General features: G+C 34.3%; 1 protein-coding gene across 1 annotated transcript in view; it reads right to left on the minus strand.

Annotated features, from left to right (window-relative positions):
• The window catches only part of AP4E1 (adaptor related protein complex 4 subunit epsilon 1), a 63,044-nt gene that overhangs the window by 31,630 nt on the left and 5,585 nt on the right, over window positions 1-25,829 (minus strand). The window contains exons 3-12 of the mRNA XM_069459978.1: window positions 24,702-24,823; window positions 21,663-21,822; window positions 20,114-20,280; window positions 16,852-16,925; window positions 12,733-12,855; window positions 12,521-12,630; window positions 8,665-8,804; window positions 7,513-7,625; window positions 7,282-7,400; window positions 783-1,085 (exon numbers count right to left, since the gene is read on the minus strand). Of these exons, the coding sequence (XP_069316079.1) occupies window positions 783-1,085; window positions 7,282-7,400; window positions 7,513-7,625; window positions 8,665-8,804; window positions 12,521-12,630; window positions 12,733-12,855; window positions 16,852-16,925; window positions 20,114-20,280; window positions 21,663-21,822; window positions 24,702-24,823 (1,431 nt within the window). The remainder of the gene's footprint in view (window positions 1-782; window positions 1,086-7,281; window positions 7,401-7,512; window positions 7,626-8,664; window positions 8,805-12,520; window positions 12,631-12,732; window positions 12,856-16,851; window positions 16,926-20,113; window positions 20,281-21,662; window positions 21,823-24,701; window positions 24,824-25,829) is intronic.

A 25,829-nucleotide genomic window follows, 5' to 3' on the forward strand; every position in this document is an offset into this window, starting at 1 on the left:
ATTTGAAAACAGCTAGAAGATTTGAAATGTTACCAACACAAAGAAATGATAAATGTTTGAGGTGCTGGATATCCTAAATACCCTGATTTGATCATTATACATTGTATGTACGTCTCAAACATCACATGTACCCCATAAATATGTATAATTATTATATGTCAATTTTTAAAGTCAATAAATAAATAAATAATAAATAAAATAAATTCCTAAATTATTATATATTAAAAGAGTTTGTCACAGGATATAAGTATCTTCATTGCAGTTCTCTGGAAGAGACACTCTTCTACTCCTGTTTAGAGTCAGTACTGATTAGTAGCTCTCAAATTCTCTGTCATAATAATGTGAGAAAAACTTCAACTTTCACCTTAAGTGGTACAAAAGCCATATTTTGATACATTCCTAATATATCACAAATATAAGAATTAATCTATGGCCTGGGCGCAGTGGCTCACACCTGTAATCCTAGCACTCTGGGAGGCCCAGGCAGGAGGATCACTTGAGCTCAGGAGTTTAAGAACAGCCTAAGCAAGAGCAAGACTCCGTCTCCACTAAACATAGAAAAAATTGGTCAGGTGTCTTGGCACACGCCTGTAATCCCAGCAACTGTGGACGCTGAGGCAAGAGGATAGCTTGAGCCCAGGAGTTTGAGGTTGCTGTGAGGTAGGCTAACACCACGGCACTCTACTCAGGGCAACAGAAAGAGACTCTGTCTCAAAAAAAAAGAATCATTCTATGTTTAAAGACAATGCAATTTTTTTAAAGCTGAAACACAGATGTCTTACCACCATGTCTTCACAACTTTTATCAACTGGAAGCAAGTTCTTCATAAGTTCCACATTCTCATGCAAATGTTTTAATTCAAATGCATGCTGTCGCATACAAGTATCCAAAGAAATGGTAAATTCCTGGATTAATCTCTCAACTATATTAGAAGAGCGTGCTTGGGGTGTCAACTTGGTCACAGCAGCAATTAACCAGGCTTTTGTTTCTGAAGAAATGGAGTCATTCATAAGTAACTTGTAGAGCTTGGTTATAACTTCCTCTGGTGTTTCCTTATCTAAGAGATAGGAATACTCCCCTAACACCTATGAGTAAAATAAAGAGATGTTTATATAAAAATATCAAGTTATACAATAAAGTACACACAGAAATCTAAACAAAGTGCCTACTGCTACAGTGACTTTAATCTAGATTAAACATGTATGGTGAAGAAATTATTAAAGATACAATGGTATATTTTAGGTTCAAAATTATACCAAGAATTGAAACTCAATACAAAAAGTTTTTCTACATCTTTGTCATTAACAATACATAAAGCAACATATCTTTATGAATTAGCTTTCTTCTGAACTTTGGGAGTTGGTTGTTAAGCTGTTAGGCTTTTTTTTTTTTTTTTTTCTTTAAGAGACAAGGTCTTACTCTGATGCCCAGGCTGGAGTGCAGTGGCCTAATTATAGCTCATGTAACCTTGAACTCCTGGGCTCAACTGATGATCCCACCTCAACCTCCCAGGTAACTAGGACTACCAGCATGTGCCATCATGCCCGGCTAATTTTTAAATTTTTTGTAGAAACAGGTTCTTGCTATGTTGCCCAGGCTGGTCTCAAACTCCTGGGCTCAAACAATCCTCTTACCTTGGCCTCCCAAAGTGCTGGGATTATACGTGTGAGCCACCACAGCTGCCTTGGTTGTTGGTTTCTACAAGCACTTTCACAGTCTGTCATTATTTTCCAATAAATATTTAAATGATGATTCTCACAAGCTAAGAGATACGTGAGGTGTTTCATTAAAATACAGATTTCAGCCAAGTGTGGTAGCTCATACCTGTAATCCTAGCACTTTGGGAGGCCAAGGCAGGAGGACTGCTTCAGGCCAGGAGTTTGAGACCAGCCTGGGCAACATATCGAGACTCTGTCTCTACAAAAATAGAAAAATTAGCCATGTGTGGCTGTGCACACCTGTAGTCCCAGCTACTCAGGAGGCTGAGGTAGGAGGATCGCTTGAGCCTAGGAGTTTGAGGATGCAGTGAGCCACGATGACACCACTGTACTCTAGCCCAGGCAACAGAGTGAGACCCTGTTTAAAAAAACAAAACAAACAAACAAACAAATAAAAAAAGAACCCAGATACTTCCAGGCTCTTTCCCCAAATATTCTTTCAGATTTACTATGTCTGTGGTCCCCAAAGATATACATTTTGAATAAGCAAATTCCAATTCTGATACAGATAGTTTACAGAACAGACTTTAAGGAAACTGATCTATGTTACATATTTTTTTCTTATATCTAACTTAGGTGACATATAATCCTATTGGTCAAAGGATCATTAATAAATTGAAAATTCAGGAAATGTGAAATCTTTTCAAAATGGTATTTATGGAATATTTTCATGTCTTTGGTGTAATATTGGCACCAGCAAGAAAAGAGGGAGGTGAAGTGATAGGACAGGGAAAATTTATAGCTAATAATAATAATGAGAGAAGAGGAAAAAGAAATAGGACCAAATGAGTTCAACCCTTAAATAATAAGATAATTTTTAGAGTAGTCTGATAGATGGAAGGTAGCTCCAGAAGAGTAGGTAATGTAAATTCCAGTGCAAAAATCAATGGTTAATGGACTTCTCCTTCTGGGAAGATGGAGTAGACATATTAATCCCTATTCTTCCTACTAAGTACCCATAAAAACTCTTGATACTATATAGAAAACACATAAAAAAAAAAAAAAAGACTTTGAAAGGCAGAGAAAAGGTGGCAGATCCCTAAGGACCTTGGGACTTAAGGAACAAATACAGTGGATTATCAGTTGTCTCATATACCCTAGATGAGGTATGAGAGGGCCAGCAACCTGGAAACACCAAAGGGCACAGAAAAAAAAAAACCCAAGAAAAGCCTGCCCTCTAGTCAATAAGCCAGAAAGACTTTTAGACAATAACCCTTCTACTCCAGCCAAGCACCGTACAGAAAACTTTGCAGCCCCACCCACACAAGCAAAGGCAGACAGAGAGCCAAGACTTCCAACCTCACTGGCTGTAAGAGGTGTCCCAACTTCCCCACCAAGGTGATGACTAAGAAGGCCAAATGGAGAGTCAGGACTTTCATCCCCACCAAGCTATAGAGAGGCCTAATCCCCTGCAGTGTCAGTGGAGACCATGTAGGAAGCCTGCCCTTCACTTCCACCCGGGAGTACTGAGGTACCCCTGCCCTTCTCTGCTGGGGTATATCAGTGGAAGCCTGGTAGAGTCAGGACTTTCACCACTGCTCAGCAATAACAAGGCCACCCTCTCACAGTGTCAGTGGAGTCCATCAAGTTGGCGATCTCGACCTTTGTCTTAACAATTAATAGAACTAGACAGAGAATCAGCAAGAATATAGGAGAACTCAACACCACCAATAGAATTTAATTGACATTTACAGAACATGCCATCCAACAATAGCAAAATACATATTCTTTTCAAGTACCCACAGAATATATACCAGGACAGACCATATCTTGAATGATAACATAAACCTCAACAAATTTAAAAGAACTGAAATCATAAATAATATTTTTTTCTGTCTATAATGAAATCAAACTAGAAATCAGTAATAGAAAGAAAACGGGGGCGTGGGGGGCGGGGGGTGGCTCACGCCTGTAAAGGAAGCTAAGGCAGGAGGATCACTTGAGACCAAGAGTTTGAAACTAGCCTTGGCAACCATTGCAAGACCCCATCTCTACAAAAAATTTTTAAATTTAGCCAGGTGTTTTGGCGTGTGCCTGTAGCCCTAGCTACTCGGGAGGCTAAGGAAGGAGGATTCCTTCAGCCGAGGAGTTTGAGGTTGCAGTGAGCTATGACGTTGCACTCTAGCCTGGGTGACAGAATAAGACTCTCTGTCTCAAAAAAGAATTAAAGAAAGAAAGAAAGATAACAGAAAATTATCCAAATACTTGAAAACTAAGCAACACTCTCCTAAACAATCCATGACTCAAAGATGAAGTCTCATGGAAAAAAAAAAAAATACATTGAACTACTGAATGAAAATTCAGTTAAGAAATTTTTCTTTAAAAAAATTGAATTTGTAATTTTAAAACTCCCAAAAAAGAAATCTCCAGGTCCAGATGGTTTCACTGGAAAATTCTACCAAATTTTCAAAGCAGGAATTAACAGCAATTTTATACAACCTCTTCCAGAAAATAAAAGAGGAGAGCATTCTCCCAAGTCATTTTATGAAGCTAGTATGACCTTGATACCAAAACTAGAGTACCAAAAAATGAAAATTACGGACCAATATCTCTCATGAACATAGATACCAAAATTCTTAACAAGGTCTCAAGAAATTTACCAAAAAAACTCATAGAACTATTAAGTTATAATAGTTCAGCAAGACTACAGGATACAAGACCAAAATACAAAAATCTATTGTATTTGTATATATACAATCGGCCCTCCATATCTACAGGGGATTGGTTTGAGGACCTCTGTGGATGCCTGAGACCACAGATAGTACCAAACCTAATTGCTGTCAATCAGAACATATTTCTGTTCATGTTTTCCACCCACAAATTTGATGTCTTTTCCATCTTAACTAAGCACTTATCATGCATTGTGGCTGTAACTTTTGCAGTTTGAGGTGCACCACCAAAACCAACAGGAATTTCTTTTCCTTCTTCACAATTTCACAGTTAGAAGATCTCTTCTTACTATAGATCTTAACAATTTCAGCATATGATTTTTTTCTTTCCTATTTAAATTGAAAACTTTCACCTTTTCACTTAAAGGAAGCATTTTCCTCTTGGCATAACCAAATTCTCAGCATCACAACTCTTACACTTTTGGGCCATTATTAAATAAAATAAAGGTTACATGAACACAAGCACTGTGATACTGCTACAGTTGATCAGATAATCTAGATGGCCATTAAGTGACTAAGGAGCAGGAAGCATATACAGTGTGGACACCCTGGCCAAAGGGATGATTCATGTCCCAGGTAGGATAGAGCAAGATAAATTAGGATGACTTAAGATTTTACCATGCTACTCAGAATGACATGCAATTTAAAACTTATGAATTGGTGATTTCTGGAATTTTCCATTTAATATTTTCAGACTATAGTTGGCCACAGGTAACTGAAAACTCAGAAAGCAAAACTTCAAGTAAGGGGGGACCACTGTATAGGATTTGTATGCTGTAGAAAGGAATAAAAGACGATCTAAATAAATGGAGTGACATGCCACATTCATGCACAGAAAAAAACTAATGGCCACTAAACACAATAACCAATTCAGGAAAGATTGGCAATGCTAAAACTATTAGTGAAAGATAGTTGAGAACAAGATATTCACACAGCGTCACAGAATCACCTCACAGATTAGTTATAAATTCTAAAAGAGAAAGGGTACCTTTACAATGGAGAGATCTAGAGGTCCTCATCTTAACCCAAACATATAAACTTACAATCACCAATAAGTGGATGAACTGACATCATATGCATCCTGATATGACACAGTGGGAAGTACACAACATTGCCTATCTAATATTCTGGCTAAAAATGTTTAATCTGAACAGAAATAACCAGACAAATCCAGACTGTAGGATTTTCTATAAATCGACAGTGTTCATCCAAAAAAATCAATGTCATAAAATCAAAAAGAAACCAGGAGTTACTGTAAATTAAAAGAAGCTAAAGAAATACAACTAAATGCAATTTGTGAACCCTGACTGGATCTGGGATTGAGAAGGGGGAAAAAAACAATCATAAAAGACATTTTTGGGACAACTCGATAAATCTGAGAATGGACTATATATTAGGTGATATTAATGAATTAATGTTACATTTCTTAGGTACAATAATGGTTTATGGTTATTTAGAATAATGTCATTCACAGGAGATTCATGTTGCATTTTTTTATGGGTGAAGTATCATGATTCCAATTCTAAATGGCTTAGGAAAAAACTGCAAACTTAGATATACATATAGATGCAGATACAGTAAAGCAAATGTAAATATATTAACTGGGAAGCTAAATGAAAAGCACAGGAATATCTGGCCAGGTGCCGTAAGCTCACGCCTGTACTCCTAGCACTTTGACAGGCTAAGGCGGGAAGATCACTTGAGGCCAGGAGCTCGAGACAAGCCTGGGCAACATAGCAAGAAACTGTCTCTACAAAATAAAAAATAAAAAAATTAGCCAGGTGTGGTGCTGTACCCTGTAGTCCAGCTAGTTTAGAGGCTAAGGCAGGAGGACTACTTGAGCCCAGGAGTTTGAGATTATAGTGAGCTTTGATCGTGTCACTGCACTCCAGCCTGGGCAACAGAGCGGGACCCTGTCTCTAAAAAAAAATAAAATAAATTAAATTAAAATAAAAGAAAAAAAAGAAAAGTATTGGGATATTATTATATGAGAAAAAAATTGTAAATAAAATCAGGGGAAAATTTAAGTTTAACATGCTAACATTTGGCAATACTACAAAATATTAAAATGTGTGTATCCTATGACCCAATAGTTGCACTTCTCTAAATCTCCCCTAAAGAAACACTCACCCATGTGCACAAGAAAGAATACACAAAGGTGAGGGGCTGTATGCAATGACATGTGATTATCTTACATAAAATTGTGATCTTTGCCTTGCAAAGAATTGATCTCCTTTACTGGCTATGTTGAAGCAAGCGACCATGTTGGGAGGCCCACATGGTAAGAAATTGAAGGCAGCTAAGGGCATCCTACAGTTGACAGTATGAAAGTGAAACCCTCAGTGACAAAAATTCAGCCACAAGAAAATGAATTCTAATAACAACCACACATGAGCTTGGAAGTGGATCCCTTACCAGTCATGCTTCAGATAAGAAAGCAGCTCTAGCCAATACCTTGATGGCAACCCTGTGAGACTCGAAGCAGAGAACCCAGCTAAGCCATTCCTGAAATTCTAACCCCCAGAAGCTGTGAGACAATAAATTTGTGTTGCTTTAAGCCACTGAGTTTGTGGTAACATTGTTATGCAGCATAAGAATACTAACATAGCACAGACAAATGAGTATTCACATATTCAAACATGGACTTACATAAAAAACACAAGCACATTGTAAATGCAAAAAGATAACAAATATCCATATTTAAAGGACTAGACAAGTGACATGGCAAAGTAAAAAAAATGGACAATAGTCAAGTGATAGAAGGTAGTCACTGGAAAAGAAAACTGACAGTTGAAGGAATTAGCTGATTAGAACTGATTTCTGAAGAAAACATTAAAATTTGGTTTTCATAAAAAACAATGTTATAAATTTATGATTTAATGTACTTTGCTTACCCAACTCATAACTTGAAGAAATCTCTGTGGATAGAACACATTTTCCACATCTAGTAAAGTAAGATAAGATTGAACTGCATAGAGTCTTAATTGTTGATCTTCTGTTTCATCATCAAAACCTACAAAGAAATTGATATACCATTTTAATTTCCACTAAATTCTCCTAGGACTCTGTAATTAAAGCATTTAATTTTAAAATGTTCACTTTACAGAATGTAATAGTTTACCAACCTTCCGCTAGCAGTCTCAGAAAGTTATTGGGAATATCAGGATGCATTACATCTCCTCCCACTGAAAACACAGCATTCATTGTCTGAATAAACCACGCATTATCAGGAGCATATGTGTCCACAGTGTTAAGAACAAGTACACTTCCAAATGCCACTTATTAAAATTATCCTTCTGTAGCAACCTTTTCAAAAATAATCCCAATTCATCCTAGTGTGGCATTTTTACCTTTAACCCCTGCCATAAATTGTTCTATACCCAAATTTTATATGAAATAGGTACTTAGTAAAAGGTTATTTAATAAACTTAATAAACTGAGTTCATGTCACTTTAGCACCAGGCTTGCATATAATAGGCATCTGGTAAATAAATGTGAAATAACTGATAGAAATGAACCAGCTAACTAAGGACAAACAATAGAAAATTATATATACTTCAAGGGGGCTACATATTATGGTGTATCTACTTGAACATTTGTTCAAAATCTTTTCTAATCTGTTCCTTATCAGTTCTAAAATTCTGCCATTCTGCTGACCAGAACTACAGCACGGTCCTAGGACAAAACTATACTTAAGCAATTTCTGATTTGATTAACATTATTCACTCATGCTTTCTTAGTATTAAACGGACATTTTAAAAAGAATGGAATATCCTTATGAACTGTAAAATTCCTCTGACTTTTAAAAAACAAATGTGAAGAAATGTGATATATTAATGGAACTTCCAACCGTTTACTTTGACAACTTCTAGCATAAACAATAGCGTAAAGGATAAACGGTAGCATCCTGACCCACCTCCCTACACAGACACACACTCTATCCACTCCCTCCAAAAAAACAAGAACTTTTACTTGCAAAATAAACCAGGTAAGAAATAAAGTCAAAGATGAAGAGGGACTAAAAGAGGAACCAGAGAGAGGTTCGTCTATCTTCTTGTTCAAAATACTGACTACTCGAATGAAAAAAACCAGGAAAAAAGCCATTCCCTAATAAGTCTATACAAATTCCTGTTTTTGACAAGAAGGGCTTGAAAATCAGGAATGGAAGTTATTGCTGATCCCTGAACTCAATTTGCAAGTCACCATATCTATACCAATCATTTTAAAATCACTGTGTAACTAAGTATTTTAAGACTTGTGGTCCACACAAAGGATATTTCTCAGCCAGCTCAGCTATTTTACCAACCAAATTGACAATGACATATTCTTCTTTGCTCTGATGTAAATATTCAAGCATTTTCTGGACAATAACTGTTATATTCTGTGCATTAGTAATTCTGTAAAGAAGTTCCAGAGTCTATTTAAAGAAAAGAAATTAAAAACAGTATTATAAAATTGTGCATAACACCAATAAATATAGTTAACATATAGGTTTATCATATAGTTGATTCTTCTACTTTTATGTACCTCTACTGGACAGTCAGTTAATAGGTGAATAGAGGGCTGGGCGCAGTGGCTCACGCCTGTAATCCTAGCACTCTGGGAGGCCGAGGCGGGTGGATCGCTCGAGGTCAGGAGTTTGAGACCAGCCTGAGCAAGAGCAAGACCCTGTCTCTACTAAAAATAGAAAGAAATTATCTGGCCAACTAAAATATATATAGAAAAAATTAGCCGGGCATGGTGGTGCATGCCCGTAGTCCCAGCTACTCGGGAGGCTGAGGAGGTAGGATCGCTTAAGCCCAGGAGTTTGAGGTTGCTGTGAGCTAGGCTGATGCCACGGCACTCACTCTAGCCAGGGCAACAAAGTGACACTCTACCTCAAAAAAAAAAAAAAGAAAAAAAATAGGTGAATAGAAATGCAAATTTTAACTAAAATAAAGCTTAAGGAAGGTAAAATTATTGTCAAAAAATGAATTATGATCAATTCCAAAGCCTAAAAGCTTTCTATAGAGATAGATAATTACAATCTGACATTTCTACATGACAGAACACATAAGGACTAAAAAGTTAAAAGGTTTACAGTATATTTTCTAAAAACATAATAGCTCTTGATTGTACATTACTTATGCCCATGGGTACGTGTGTGTACACAGGTGTGTGTGGGTCTGTGTACAAATCCAATCTTGCAAACTATGTTTCCCACACTACCCAAACAACAGAAAATAGCACTTAATTGGGTTTGTCAATTGAGGGCAAACGGCTTCTAATGGAAGGACAAAGGTTGATGGCTCAAGCACTTCAAAGCCTAGCAAAACCTACACTCAGAATCTCAGGCATCAAGGAAGAACTGTTTTATAGTTACTTTCTAAGTGCTGATGAATACACCTCTTGCTGCCTCAAGGAAGACCAGTACCAGAGTAAGCTCCCATTTGGCTGGCTTTCCAAGGCCCCAGATTAAGGTTCTAAAAATATAACTCCTAGAAATCAATATGAGTTGAAAGGCAATACTGAGAAAGAAATATTTATTGGTGTTTTAGGATCAGCAATATTAGCTGTAAGAGAATTTTCACATACCCTATTTGTAAACTTGTTCAAAATATCTTTAAGGTTCTTTCTAATTTCTCAGTCCTTAAAGTCAGAACTTCAAGTACAAAGATAACATATTTTAAAAGATTTAAAAAAAAAAAACATTTTAATTAATGCTTGAGTCCATTTAAATCTATTTAATATAAATACAAAGGTCTCCCCGATCAATAAATAGCTTTTAATTTATGCAGCTGCTTCAGACGTGCTCCCTGTGGACTCCAAACTACATGTTATATATTGTTAGATAATATACACCAAATTTATTTCCTACTCTAAGACCCTAAAATTTGGCATTTCTAGGACAGAATGGGGGCGGGGGGTATGGTGTTAGGAATTGTACTGCTAGAGTTTTCTGTTCAGCTTTGGTAGCTCCTTCTTGCCTTCTCTCTCCCTGTATGAAAGAGTGGTAATAAAACCAGGCAAAAGGGAATCCCACCTCAAACAACAGGTCACCCCACACCCAAGGACCAAAGTCCTTGCCAAATCAATAGAGGTTAGAAGTGACAATTGCATTGAGGAGACAGTACTTCAGTGCCTTCTTTGGGCACCACTGATACCCAGTACGTTCCCCGAAGAATTCAATCTACTTTTTTCACTGCAGGTAATGGATCACACTTGATAATTTTAAAAGTTGCCTATTTTCCCTTTGAGTCTCATTTTTAAGTGAGAACCCAATAATTAAATACAGTAGTCTCCCGCCATCCACAGCTTTGCTTTCTGCAGTTTCCATTATCATAGTCCACCACAGTTCAAAAATATTAAATGAAAAATCCCAAAATTAACAATTCATAAGTTTTAAATTATGCACCATTCTGAGTAGCATGGTGGAATCTCACACCCCAGTCTCATATCCCAAGTGAGACGTGAATCATCCCTTTGTCTAGGGTATTCACACTGTATATGCTACTCGCTCATTAGTCACTTAGTAGCTACCTTGGTTATCATATGAAAACAGTATATTTAAGATTCAGTGAAACCTTACATACATAGATATATATGAACATATTATATATAAGGTTCAGTACTATCCGCAGTTTCAGGTATCCACTGGAGATCTTGGAATGTATCCTGTGGATAAGGAGGGACTATATATAGCAAAAAGAAAACTGTATCCAAGTCAATTTTGTTCAACTTAGTAGTCAACTACACAAAGGAAATGCATGCTCTATATGAGTTAAAGTGGAAGGGGAATTGGGAATATCAGGACACATATACAGCCACATAGTTATTTGTCATTGTCCCTTAGATCCTTCTCATTTTTCTACAATGCCTACACACAGAAATTAGTACATCTGGAAGCCTCCCAGATTCATTCAAAACAGGTAAAAATTGTCAGATGATTAAAAATATGAATTAAAATATATATATATATAAAGGCTAATTTCTCAAAAATATTTGTTTCAAAAATGCCTTTTAAAATCAAAATTCATAATCTTCAAAAATTACAATTATTATTCTCTCAATAAACTCTCCTATTTTTAACTTATTACTTTTAAGATATTTACATGTTTAATAGATTCTCTTTTTTATCTTTATTATTTTTATAATCAGAAAACTTTTCACTCTTAAGTTCAATATACAATTTTCAACAAACTTGTAGAGTATCTGTTATAAAAGAATTAACAGAAATATTTATATAGACACCCAACTATACACTGAAGCAATTTTACAAAAGGAAAAAGTTGAAAAACAAGTTAACTACATTATTACACCTTTCCTTCCAAGTTCAAATTATTTTGTGGATATCGTCACTAATTTTTTCAACATTCCTATCTATTTAATAAGGACTTCATTATCTCATTTTATAGATGTAAAAGAGAATAATGGAAAAATATTAACTATTATAAATTACATCTTAAATTGTACATATAACAACAGCAGTACACCCTGAATTGTACTAACAGGAAGACCTAAGGCAAAAATTCAGATTTCCTATTGGTACAATGCTTAGACCAAAAAGATATTAATGAACCCACATAGATAACTGGACCTAATCCTTACAATTCATCATTTTAAAACATTCCTGTGTGGCCAGGCGCGGTGGCTCACGCCTGTAATCCTAGCACTCTAAGAGGCTGAGGCGGGCGGATTGTTTGAGCTCCGGAGTTCGAAATCAGCCTGAGCAAGAGCAAGACCCTGTCTCTACTAAAAAAATAGAAAGAAATTAGCTGGACAACTAAAAATATATAGAAAAAAATTAGTCGGGCACGGTGGCACATGCCTGTAGTCCCAGCTATTCGGGAGGCTGAGGCAGAAGGATCGCTCAATTGAGCCCAGGAGTTTAAGGTTGCTGTGAGCTAGGCTGACGCCACAGCACTCTAGCTTAGGCAATAGAGTGAGACTCTGTCTCCAAAAAAAAAAAAAGAAAGAAAAGTTACTTAAACTTTAGTAAAAAGAATTAAATGCATTCAAAAGTTAAAATATATGTATGCGTGCACACACACACACTCACACACTCTGCCTACCACTTTAACCTCTCTCCAGAATACCAACAAAAACTTTAAAATTTTTATTATTTCATGTACATTATTCAAAATACCAGTTTACCTCTCTTTTAATAATAGGATCAGGATGATCTAAACATTCAATTATTGTCATCTGATGTTGAAGAGCCAGAGTAGGATCCTGTTGAATAACATAAGTAAGAGCCTTCAATCCTAGAGAAAAAGATTACATTATATAAAGTGAATTGAAACAAATACCCAGCAAATTTCAAAGGCTCTCTCTGTAATTTCTGTCAAAAGAACCAATCATCTTACCTAAATATTTGAGATTTATTCTAGGTGATAGAACAAATTTTCCAATGCACTTGGCAGCCTTCTCAAGTAATTCTGATTTAGGATAAATAGAATAGATTGTATGCACACATTCAAACAAAATAGCTAGAGAAAGAAAAATAAAAATGGCAGGTATTATGGTAAAGCATAATAAAAGAACATATTTGTGTAGAATTTGTAATAAGATAAACTAATTGGAAAGTCAGTTTTAGTCAAAAATCTTATTGATGGAAATTTTTCAAAGAAACAAACTTTACTGTTTTCAGGCTTACACAGTTACTAGGATTGGGCTACCACAGTACAATTTAAAGAGAGTAATATTTACTAATGGATAATAATCATACATTCATTCATAAAACAAGCATTTACTGAATACTTCCTATGTGCCAGGCATGGTTTAGTGCTATGGATACAGTAGTAAATAAAACAGACAAAAAGCCCTGCCCTCAAGGAGCTCACATTCTAATGAACACACAAATAATATATTGTTCCTATATAAATAGATACTTCCAACACTCCTTGAATGCTTTAAAATGGTTTATTCTCAAGTAGTTTCTATCACTTATACACAGAAATTGTATATGTAGTTTATTTCAAAATAATCATTTTAGGATCATCTAGCATTTATTTCAAAGATAGGGTCACCACTCAAAAATCTTTAAACTATTTCTTTAAAATTAACCTCAAAGCACATAGAACAATCTACTGAACATGTTGATAGGGTTCAAATTGGGCTTTCTGATACAGTCAAAAGTCTGATAACTATGATAAGATGATCAAAGTGGACACTAAATTTTTTCTCAAAATCTTTTAAAAAGCATGAGTCAATGAGTTGGAGCTTTGCCATATTAAAGAAGAATCACTGAGACACAGTTAAGTCCTAAATGTCCTATGGTATCACAGTACCAGAAGTGAGACACAGTGAAGGTACAAAATCAGCACTTAAAATGTACTACAGGTTGAAGTATATCAAGTGTCCTTTATAGAATCCTTCTCTATTTCCAAAAGCTTAAAACATAACAATCAGACACATTCTTTATGTACAAGATACATCTTGAATATTCAACTAATTATGTTTTATACTATATTGCCTATCAATTAATGCACAGATAAATTTTTATACATGTATTCCAAGAGAGGGAGAGAGAGGGAGAAGAAATCAGAAATAGTAATTTTGCAGAAGGGAACTGACTTTAATTAAAGGAAAAACTACAGAATTAGTTAGCTGAACCTAAAGATACTTTGTATATTCAGATGTCGTGCTATAAAATGTCTTTACTTTGTGCTGTGAAAAAAAGTTGGGTTTATGATTCCTGAAATGAACAAACTAAACAAGGGGGGCCTTCGTCAACTGACCAATCAACTAAGGCAGGAATGGACAAACTACTACTAAATCTAGCTTTTAGTCTTTTTTTGTAAACTTGTAAACTAAGAATGGTTTTTACATTTGTAAAAGGATGTAAAAAACAAAACCAACAAAAAACAAACAAGCCTTCTCCCACTTTTGAACTCCTGTAACACTTATTCCCTAAACCACCCTTTTGCATTCTGCCTTATACCAGTGTTATGTTTTCATGAATCAGTTATCTTTTCCATTATACTGTAAATTCCTTACATCTTCTATTTCTTCATATCCTCTACACCATTTTATACAATGCCTGGCACATAGCAAATAATAAATGTTAATGCAATTTATTTCTTGATTTGACCTTGAGATAAGTTATAATAATAGAACTTTCATAAATATATGATTTAGAAAGTATTAACACTGAAACCCACTTAGATAACTGATAAAGTAAAATAACTTTCTCTTCCTTTAGCTCACATAAAGCATATTGCTTACTGGTTTACATAGTGCCAGCCTACTGGAATATGCTAGTCAATAAGAGAGACACAGTCCCTGCCCTTATGAAGCTTGTAATTAAGATTCACATTCTTAAGCAATAAAATATTTATATTAGGATTACTAGAGAATACTCTGCCACTGGTATAATCAGTATAAGCTATAAACTGCACCAATACAAATATGGGGGGAAAGGATAGCTATGAAAATCTAAATAATGCAAACAAAACAACAGAAACGATAGGGTTTCTGTGGCCAGGTGAAACACTGGACCAACAGTCTATAAAGAAACAAATTGCTGGTGTTGGTTCAAGCAATTTTAATAAAAGTAGAGTCCTAGTAGAGAACATTAAAAAATATTTCCTCAAGTATATGGTATTTTCCAAATCAAAAGGAACAGATAACAGTGGTTATCTCTAGGAAGGGGAATTGGGTGGTGGGCAATAAGGGTGGAAGGGAGACTTACTGTTCATTGTATACCCTTTGTACCTTTTGAATTTTGAACCATGTGCATATATTACCTATTCAAAAAAATAAAAAAATTAAAGCTGAAATGTCAATTTTTTTTTTTTTAAACTTTCTGTAAGGAAAAAAAGTATATTTTTAACTGATTTTTAAACAGAATTTCTTGAGAGCCTTTCAAACCCTTATCCTGGACACTGATTCTATCGCAAACAAAACATTCTAACTTGCTTTAACTGTCTGGAAAAGTTCTGACATTTTTCTGGATCTTCTGACAGCTCCTAGCCAAACCGCCTGTCTCAATGATGGTCATCATCATCTATTGCCCCTTACTCTCACTGCATAGCAGGAACCTCAATAATATCAACTGTTTTTTACACGGTACACTCATAAGGACAGGGCGTGTGTCTACCTTATTCTTCCTTTTACCTTCCATACTTAGCCTGGAGGAATACATTACATCAATCAACTCTTTCCTCAATCTGTACCTAGTTTAAAACAAAATCAAGTTTTTGTTTCACAGGCACTCAATAAATACTGGTTGAACAAATAAAACACCTTTATTGCATTAGTTACCATTTATACAAGCAAAATATTAATCTATCCTTTAATGTTTACCATCGCAAATCACTACCATGTGCATTATTTTTCCTGTACTGGTCTCATGCATGTAATCCTTTCTCCTTATTCCTACTGTATCTTTGTCAGGCACATTTTATTTCAGATAACCTAGTTCAATTTCTGCCCTCTGGTCTACCCTACACTTCTACAACCAGTGTTCTTAAAAATCCACAGTTTAACATTGTCTGAAAGAACAAGTAATGCTCTTCATCCCCTACTTCATGGTATTTTACCAGATTAACAAATGACTTCTCATTTGAGTTCTATCTCTCGATGCCTTTTCTACTGCTCTCCTCAAAAGCATGCACAATTCAAATTGTTTTACTTTCATCTTTTAAATAGCTCCAAAAATCTCAATTTCTTTACTGAGCTTTCTCAGACAGATCAAATAGAATAGTTTCTCCCTCTGGCTGTTAAAATTGGAAGTTTGTTACTTTCTCAGTTTTCTACCCTCTTCCCCCAACTTACTCTTGTCTCCTACCACTAATTTTTAAAAATTGTATATAATGGTTTATTGTCTCCTCACAAAATAGTACATTCTTATTCTATATATTTCTATCTATATCCTATTCATCCTTCAGATGTCTTCCTGAATAGCACTTTCTCAGGAAAAACTTCCTTGTTCTACCCCTCACCTATGACTAGCTGCTGTATTCTCCACCACACTCTGTAATTTTCTCTTGTAACATTATTTAACGCCTGTCCCTTTCCATTCATCCGGTCTGTAAGCCCCATAATAATATTGTTTTATCCACTGCTGTACTCTAAGCACCTTGCACAGGGCCTGACAAAAAACAGAAATTTAATAAATATTTGATGACTAGTTGACTGATCTATTTAACTATCCTCAAATATCCTCAAATACTGTAAACTTTCACCAAATATGGAACAAATCTACTAAGTTATCTTCACAGTCAATTAGATACTTGATAAATGTTTTCAATAAAAAGACAATTATAATAAATTTAGGTCAATATTTAGAACATGCCATAATTTCACATTATTGCTATTTATTAGTTATTAAACACTTACATTGAAAAAACAATAACCTAAAGAACCACCTTAAAATTAATGTATAAAACTCTATTGAAATTTACAGTGTTCTAACGCATATTTAGCTCCAATACTAAAAAACACCATTAGTCATTAGGGTAACATTTACATATATTACCTACCATATGTGACATTGTGATTTAACTCAGCTCTTCGTAAGGATTCATCAAGAACATCATACATTAATTCACTTGTCCTGTTTAAAAGATATTTTATTTGCAGTGGAATTACAGTATTCTAACCCAATAAAAACATCGTTTTTCAAACTTCTCTCTCTTTAAAAGTGAGGATCTACAGAAGTGAAAGAAATTAATTTTATGAAGTTTGCAAATTTCACTTCTTAAAGATTTCATTTGCTCTTTTTCATGATCTGAACTTCCTGCTTTATCAAAGTTAATTATTAATAGCTAGCCAATGAGATATACAAAAGTCAATCAATTCTTTCCTCACTTTTGCCTAGTTTACAAAACAAGTCTGTATTTGGTTGAACTTACTATCTTTTATAATTTTCTTTGCAACAAAATATTTCTGTTTTAAGTTACTAACTACAGTAATACCTCATATATCAAGATTATTCCAGACAGTATATTATCTGTATTTTAACCAGATAGTTTTTTAAAAGTATTCAGATACTAGTCTTTCCCTGAGAAGGTTCTTCAGTAAGAAAATTTTAACTTACATTTATGTTAAATATAAAGAAATATATTTTGTAAAATTAACAGGTTTGTACCATTCAGATGTCTTTATGGTCACTACAACAACAATCATGTTCAGGGAGATACTGTTAAAAAAAAAAAAAAAAAAGTGCAATGTTTATGGAGCCCTAGCACTCTGCCTCCAAGCCTACAAGAGAAAAATCCTCTCCAAGAGGCCAATATGAAAAACTGTGTCTTCTCAGCTGGTATGCTATATGTTTTACAAATTCAAAATACACTAATAGAAAAAAAAATACCAGCAAAATCGGATACATACAGTGGTCTCGCAGAGAAACTGTGCCATAAAACAAACAAAAATATCAACATAATTTGGGGTTATATAAATTAGTTATCAAGTATGTTACATCCCTTTCAGGAAAGTTCTCCTTTTTTCCAAAAATATAGCTAGAAAATTCAATTTTAAATGCATGTACTTTCATTCTATCTTCACTGAAGTATAAATATCCAATAATAAGAATCCAGAACCACAGTCTAAAATCCATCATTTTATTATGTAAGCATTTCTCCATATCAGCATATATTACCAACGCTTCCCCCGAAAAAAGGTGGTAATACGACACCTGGATTATAGTCTAGTTTCTCAATTTTAAAAGCCAATGTCTGGCATGAGAGTTATAATTAACCACATGAAATGTAGAAACATTTGTGGACACAATTAAGCTAAATGTTAACAACCTAAGAAGCACAAAGCTATAAAACGCAAGAAAATATTCAAAAAACAGATATATAAGACCATAAATGTAATAGACTTTTCCAGTAAATTGGTTCTTTCAGTTAAAAACTTTTAGAATTTTGTTATAAAATAATTTAACATTTTTACTTTGCCACATTGAGCTAACCATGCCCTACAAAATATAAGATTTGTGTTAACATAAAATCTCACTAGAGTGGGGACAACAAAGTAGAAAACATTCTAATGTTCCACATCTTTATAAGAGAGTTCCACTCTTTATTTCTTCATTCAATTGAGCCTAATTACTATTCAACTGAGTTCTTTGAAAGTAAGGACTCACTTACTCATCTTTGTATGTATTCTCCAAATTCATCCATGAAGGAAAGAAGGAAGAAAGATAATGAGTTAGTGAATTTACTAAATAAATTCACTAAATGCCTCCAAAGTTACTTCCTGACAACATATGATGACATTAAGCCTTTTTAGACCAATAAGATCTGATGCATTAATATGAAATTAGTGATTTTAAAACAGAATCCCAGTGAACTCCAACTAGAGCTCCATGTTAGGATAGGCTGGAATTATGTAAAATAAAATATAATTAGGACAAACATTTCTAATGTATGTGTCTGCTTCATAACCTCTAGGTTTTCAATTCAGGTTTCAGTCAGGAGTAGAGATTCATAAACACAGAAATAAGTAAAAGGGTAATACCAAGAGTGATACAGCCCAATTAGTGCAGATTAGGAGCTCAGAGACAAATGAATTCTGACATGAAGTTAAGGAGGCATTTCTAGGAGCAACAATCTAGAGGATGGTCCCTTTGTAAAGCTAGGCTAAAGAATTAGAATAGAAAGGTACCCTATGGCATAAAAAGCTACGATATCCATCAAATCAGAATATTGATTAGCAAATATTTTCTCAAGACAGAAACATATCAGGGACTCAAGCCAAGGTCCTTACTCTCAAGGGAACCAAAATCTAGTTGGATATGGTCTCGAACAGTTCAGAAAAAAATTTTTTAATAAAAATAATATGACTGTGCACATGCAAATGCACATGCATACAGAGAGAGAAAGAGGGAGAGAGAGAGGAGGGAAGGAGAGACAGAGGGAAAGAGAGGGGCAGAGGGAGACAAAGAATGGGAGAAAGAGGGAAGGAAGGGGAGAGAGAATGAGAAAGCAAATGCAAATAAATTGATGAATCTAGGTACAGAGAGTAAGGGAGCTCCTCGTACTATTCTTGTAACTTTGAAAGTTTGTAAGTTTGAAAAGGTACAGCAAAATAAAAAGTTAAAAGAATATATATGTATATAGTTGGAAAGATACCCACAAAAAAATTTAAGTAATTGACTAAAAGAATAATCCAGATAAATGAATTAAGAAGGTAAAGCACTCACATCCAACTATAACAAAGGTGGGCAAACTACAGTCTGCAAGGCTAATCTGGCCAGATTTTTGTTTTTGTATAGTGGCAAACTAAGTTTTTACATTTTCAAATGGTTGAAAAAAATTTAAGAAACAGTATTTCATGGAGATTATATGAAATTCAAGTTTTAATGCCCATAAAAAGTTTTTTTGGAACACAGCCATGCTCATTCATATATGCACTATCTGTGGCTACTTTCATGCTGTAACAGCAGAGTTGAATAGATACAACAGACAACATGTGGCCCACAAAAATAATTGTTATTTTAGGCTTTGTGGTCCTTGAGAGAAAAAATTTCCCAAGCCCTGAACAATTAAGAAAGCTTCACAGAGGAGATGGTGCTTCAGAGATACCTTTCACAATAGGTATGATTTAGATAAGCAGACAGGCAGGATTATCCCAGCAATTCTGAAAGAGTTTATATACTTCTTACAGTGATTTATTTATCACTATTAAGCCAGTTAAGCATTAGGAGAATCTGGCTTATCAGGAAACTTCTAGGTGATTAAAGCCTAAGCCTGTTATATGGTATGAGGTCATTAAGTAAACTTACTTAGAATAGTTTACCTTTGATCATCTTTTCCTAGAAGTCCTAGTATTCTCAAGAGCTGAATTTGTAACCATGGTGCTGGCACACTGTGGTAATTGAAATCTACTGGGAGCTTTCCTCCAACCACCTGCTTCAAAATAGTTACAAAACTTCCAATCAAGTCTTTATAGCCAGATGAATTCTCCTATATCCCAAAAGAAAAAAAAAAAACACAACTTTCTGTTAATAATGTCTTATCAAATGTAAAATAGACCTGGTTGAAATGCCTAACTTAATACATGCTCACTTAAAAGTTTATGTTCACATTTAATGAAACAGTACTCTAATATGTATCATTTCTTCCATAACGAAACTCCTTTGGCTACCCCATTCAAAATTGAATCATTCCCAGAGAAGCTTCCACTACTCCCTACTTTTCCCCACACACTCACATTTCAAAAGTTCTTATAATTACGTCTTAGAATACTTAATTGCCAATATCAGCAATTAAAGCAAAAAGTGAAAAGAACTGGCATACTGAAAAGGGGGCAGTAATACCTCCACTTTGTATGAAAATCAAGGCCTGTTTGCAATCTCTGAACTCCATTTTCAAAAGACTTTTCATGTAAATGAGTTAAATATTTTCTGGGTGGAAGAGCACAGCCAAGACTACTTAAACATTCAAAGCCCCCAAAATCAGTAGGCCTGCCAATTAAAAATTAATTAGCCATACAGTATTTTAAAATATTTGTTTCTGAATGAGTATACCTTGATTATTTATCTGATTAATCTTTTTGACTGGAGAAATTAAATACATACGTCTTAAAGTTAACATGAGATTCTTCATTGTAATTTTTATTATGTATCAAGGGTAAATTTTTGAAAGGGAAATGATAAATCTTTCAAATTTTAGTAAATGTTTAGAAAATAAGATTTAATATCAAATCTCTATTTATACTTTTACTATTTTAGAACACAATGCATAAAAGAGAAGACAAGCTTCAGTATAACTTTAAATGAGTTCAGTAGCATATTTCATTTTGTTACAGTAGGTGCTCATGAAATCTATATTTTGGACACAAAGGATTTCAGGCAATACACTGAAACTGAATTAGTATATATAAATCCATGATCATCATTTAGAAAAATTTTTTACCATACCATTCAACCCTCTTTCCTCGTCTGACACAGTATCAATGTATGAAGTCAACACTGCAGTCTATACCTTGCACAACCCCCACCGGCTCTCCTCATTTCTATAAGCTGTTATGCATCCCATGAAGCTGTATAAAAGAGAATCACTGCTTGAAAAACCACAAATCTGTAAATTTAAATCACTTTCCATAACTACCATTTTTCCATACTTCTTTAGTAACATGAAAAGATATTAGGCATTTAAAAAAATTAATTCAGTAATGTGCCTACAACTCATGCTATCAACACCTTGCAAAAATTACTAAAAAGTCAATAATAAAAATATAAAATGTTAATTAAGCATTTTACTGAAATATCTGAGTTTTCTTTTAATTCCACAATTATATTTTTCTAATGGTAACTACTCAATATTTGTTGAAATTTCCAACTTACCTTAATCATCCTAAGGTATATGTGCAGGGAAGCAGCCATGACCCCAACATCTCTGTCACACAGTGCTCTCCGAAACTTAATGTGGATATGTTGTACTTGATTAGGAGCAATGAGATGGAATTTGTACAATGCCAGAACAGCTTTTCTTCGTACAATCTCCCTAAAGACAAAAAAATGAAATCTAAACAAGACAATCTAAATTGTCAGGCATTTACTTTGAAAAGTTTATGAGCCAGATGACTTCAGAATATCAGCTATTACCTTAATCTAAAAAGAAAGAAAATGATACATTTATTATTGATTTCTTTATTCTAATATACCAATCTATAAAAAGTGGCTATGTCTAGGAGGTAAGATCTCAAGATTTTAACTGCCCAAATTATGTATTTCTCTAGTTATGGAATTTTTTTTTTTGTAACAAGCATATATTACTTTTGAAATCAGAAAAAACAAGATAAACAAATTTCTTAATTCTTTAATTCCATTTTTAAAAGTCGTATCTCTAGAAACTGAGGAAAGAGTCAACAAACAATAAGTTTAAATCAGTAATAGGTAATTTCACCTAGTATATTGAAGTCTCTTTATTAATATTAAAAATCTAACATTCTCATTCTAAAGTAGTAGCTTTTAATATTTGTTTTTTTTATACCATGGGCAAGCAGATTCCAAATACTTTGGGGGAGGAGAGGATAAGGGGACACACATAGAATAAAAAGATGTTACTCCTCTCCTTCCCCAGTTCATGTTTTAAAAACCCCATGATAATAAAGAGGAAAACTATATACTAGTCTTGTACTTCATTTATAGCAGATAATGTCTAGTACACAGAAGCAAAAGTAAAGAAACTATCCTGTGTTCCCAAGGTGGTTTCCAAGGAAGTGTATTCCTTACTATTCTCTCTTACGCCTATTTCTACATATCTCCTATTTGCAGACTATGCTGGCAGTGCTCACAAACAACAACAGCAAACATCACAAAAGTGAAGTATTTACTATTTGGGTTCCTTAACACATATTTGTTATCTAAAATCATAGAATCTCCTGAGATTGAGATTATTCGATACGATCCTTCTGTGTTCCACTCAAGAATACCTTTTGTAAGATTCCTAACAAGTAGTCATTCAGCTTTTGCTAAATTCTATTAATAAACAATTCACTACCTTGCTAGGCAAGCTATGCCGAGACAGAAAATTCTTTTCACATAAAAAGCAAAGCAGGCCAGGCGCGGTGGCTCACGCCTGTAATCCTAGCACTCTGGGAGGCTGAGACGGGCGCATTGTTTGAGCTCAGGAGTTTGAGCAGCCTGAGCAAGAGCGAGACCCCAGCTCTATTAAAGAAATAGAAAGAAATTAGTGGGACAACTAAAAATATATAGAAAAATAGCCGGGCATGGTGGCGCATGCCTGTAGTCCCAGCTACTCGGGAAGCTGAGGCAGTAGGATCACTTGAGCCCAGGAGTTTGAGATTGCTGTGAGCTGATGCCATGGCACTCTAGCCACGGCAACAGAGTAAGACTCTGCCTCAATAAAAAAAAAAAAAAAAAAAAAAGCAAAGCAGATTAACAACAGATTCGCTGTTAGTATTAGTATTACCGTGACTGCAAACTACATCCCAATGTATTGCCATTGGGCATTAACCAATATTAATTCTGGAGGACAATAAGTAAATGAGGTGAGGAAAAAACTACAAATTCTGAACAGGCTCAGGAATCCACAGGCCTGGCACTATGTGGTAGTACTAACACAAAACATCAAGAGACCTGGTTTCGGACTTAAGGGCTTAAATATAGCCAAAGATTCAAAAGTTGAGTCCAACCCTTATCTCACATCTTCCATGACATGTACTGGTTTACCTGTAGCTCTGACCCATATTCTTTAGCTCTTTACTCCATAGCATGGAGCTGGGTATGGCCATAACTGCAGAAGCAGAGTTTCAAAAAGTCCAGTCAGGATTTGGCTATTAGACTAAAGGAGAAGCAATAAGAAAAAAGTGAAAAGGGTCCTTTCAATTCTCAGAAGGATTTCACACAAAGGGTGAGTATGGTCACAAGAGTGGTGGTAAGGAAAAACTATGTAAAAATATCCTGCTGCTATTATCAGATCAATCTACAAATACCTAAGAAAAGTTAATATTTTATTTCCAACAATTAATTGTCTATAGCCATCTTTTGTTCTAAACACAGATTTGACATACGAAACATAAAAAGTCTGAAAGACCTACAAATATTCTACAACATATGCTATCATTTTAGCTGGAAGATTCGTGGTCAAAGATGTCTTAAATAATATAAGCTATAAGGCAACATTTTACAATCTCAGAACATTAAAAATACTGACTTAAGAAGCATATGAAACAAAGAAATGCTGTATAAGTAACAAAAATCTTCATCAAGAATGTACATGTAACTAAAATACTATAATCAAAAGGAAAAAGATTATGAAGTTAAGGGCCTTGGTCAAAAACAAAGTAATTCTAAGTATGGTGAACAAGAAAGTCAAGCTAATAAGGAGAGAGTTAAGGAATCTTATAAGAGAAGATTAGCAAAATACCATAAATTAAAGTGTATTTGGATATATTCTGCTGTAAAAGAATTTGAACATTGTGGTTTTGATATAAAAAGTATCTTCCCAATACACTGAAGCTTTGCATTCACAGCATTTGAACCATTTCCATGTGTTTTCCATTATTTCACTTTATCCTCAAAACAACTTTGCGAGAACTAAGGAGCTTCCACCCACCCCATATAGCCAGGAGAAAAACATAACCACTGCTCATTAGTGGTAGAATTGGGAAGAAAGTCAAGGAATCCTGACACTAAGCCTCACTGTCTCTTAATTTAACTTTATAAAGCTGTCTAACATTATTCTAAACCCATCTAAAAATAAGGATGATCCTACTGGGGATTTTTGTATTATATCTGGAAGTCAAAGAATATTCTCTATCCTAGTAGCATTAAATTAAAAGTATAATAAATTTTCTGGTATAAATTTCTGTTTTGAAGTATATGATACAGACATCTATCCCAAAAGAATTTACTTACTTAGAATGTTGAAGTTTATCTTCTATTAATGGAAGAACAGCTGGAATCATTTCTCGAGGGAAAATCTGGCTAACAACAGTAAGGGCCATACATACTTCTACTAGGTTAGTGCTCTGCAAGTCCTGGAATAATTATTAAGCATAGAAAACATTCAGTGTAAATTCTTAAACCCGGGATGGCAAATTCAACACTTATGTGATATTTTATAGGAATATCTCTATTTGTTTCATTTGCCTTAATAGAGTCAATAGATAAATATTGCCAAAAGACAAGTGAAACAAAAGGAAACTGTATTTCTGTTCTGATAGTGGCGAAAGTAGTCTCCTTTATTACAGCCTTTAAAACTTTTCCAAATCAATAACAAAACAATTTTATGAATTTTTCTTGTTAATAATGAGTGGAAGGTTAAAAAAAAGATATTGGAATATACACAATAAAATTCATATATTAATGTACACCTACATATACATATGGCTTATAAATCATTCTAATGGAAACTAAAAATATGTTTTGGAAAGTTTGGAAAGAATTTAGTAAATTTAGTAACCTTAATATGGTGTATGAATTAAAATTCAGAAAATACTATACACAGATATACGCAAACTCTCACATCAAAAAACTGATACAAGATAACAGGAAAAGGTTCAACAATTCAATTATATCTCATTATCAATACTGATTAGATGTTTAACAGGAAAAAATATTGTAAGTATGGATTAAAATGTGTTTCTATTATCTGTACATTTCTGTTAGTTATAGTCTATTCTCTTTGTAAATGACTTTTTAGATTTTAAAGACTTTAATTATTCAGTTTATATCTATATCCCTTTAGTACACACCCTAGAGAAAAAGACAACAGCATGGAAATGTACCTAAGAGCCTGGAGATCTGGATTACAATTCTGTGTGTTTTAAAATGAAGTAATAACAACAGCAGCAGCAATAGCAGCCGTTAACTACTTCACATAGTGTTTCATTTCACCCTCACAAATCTGTAAGTTCTATTATTCATTCCCATTTTACAGATGCAGGAAACTGAACTAAAAGATTTTTCTATAAGCTCAGCTTCTTCCAAAATTATCTATTAATAATTCAATATGATTTGAGAAGAAACATCAGATACCCATTA

Source organism: Eulemur rufifrons, chromosome 2, assembly GCF_041146395.1.
Source record: "Eulemur rufifrons isolate Redbay chromosome 2, OSU_ERuf_1, whole genome shotgun sequence".
Taxonomy (NCBI): Eukaryota; Metazoa; Chordata; class Mammalia; order Primates; family Lemuridae; genus Eulemur; species Eulemur rufifrons.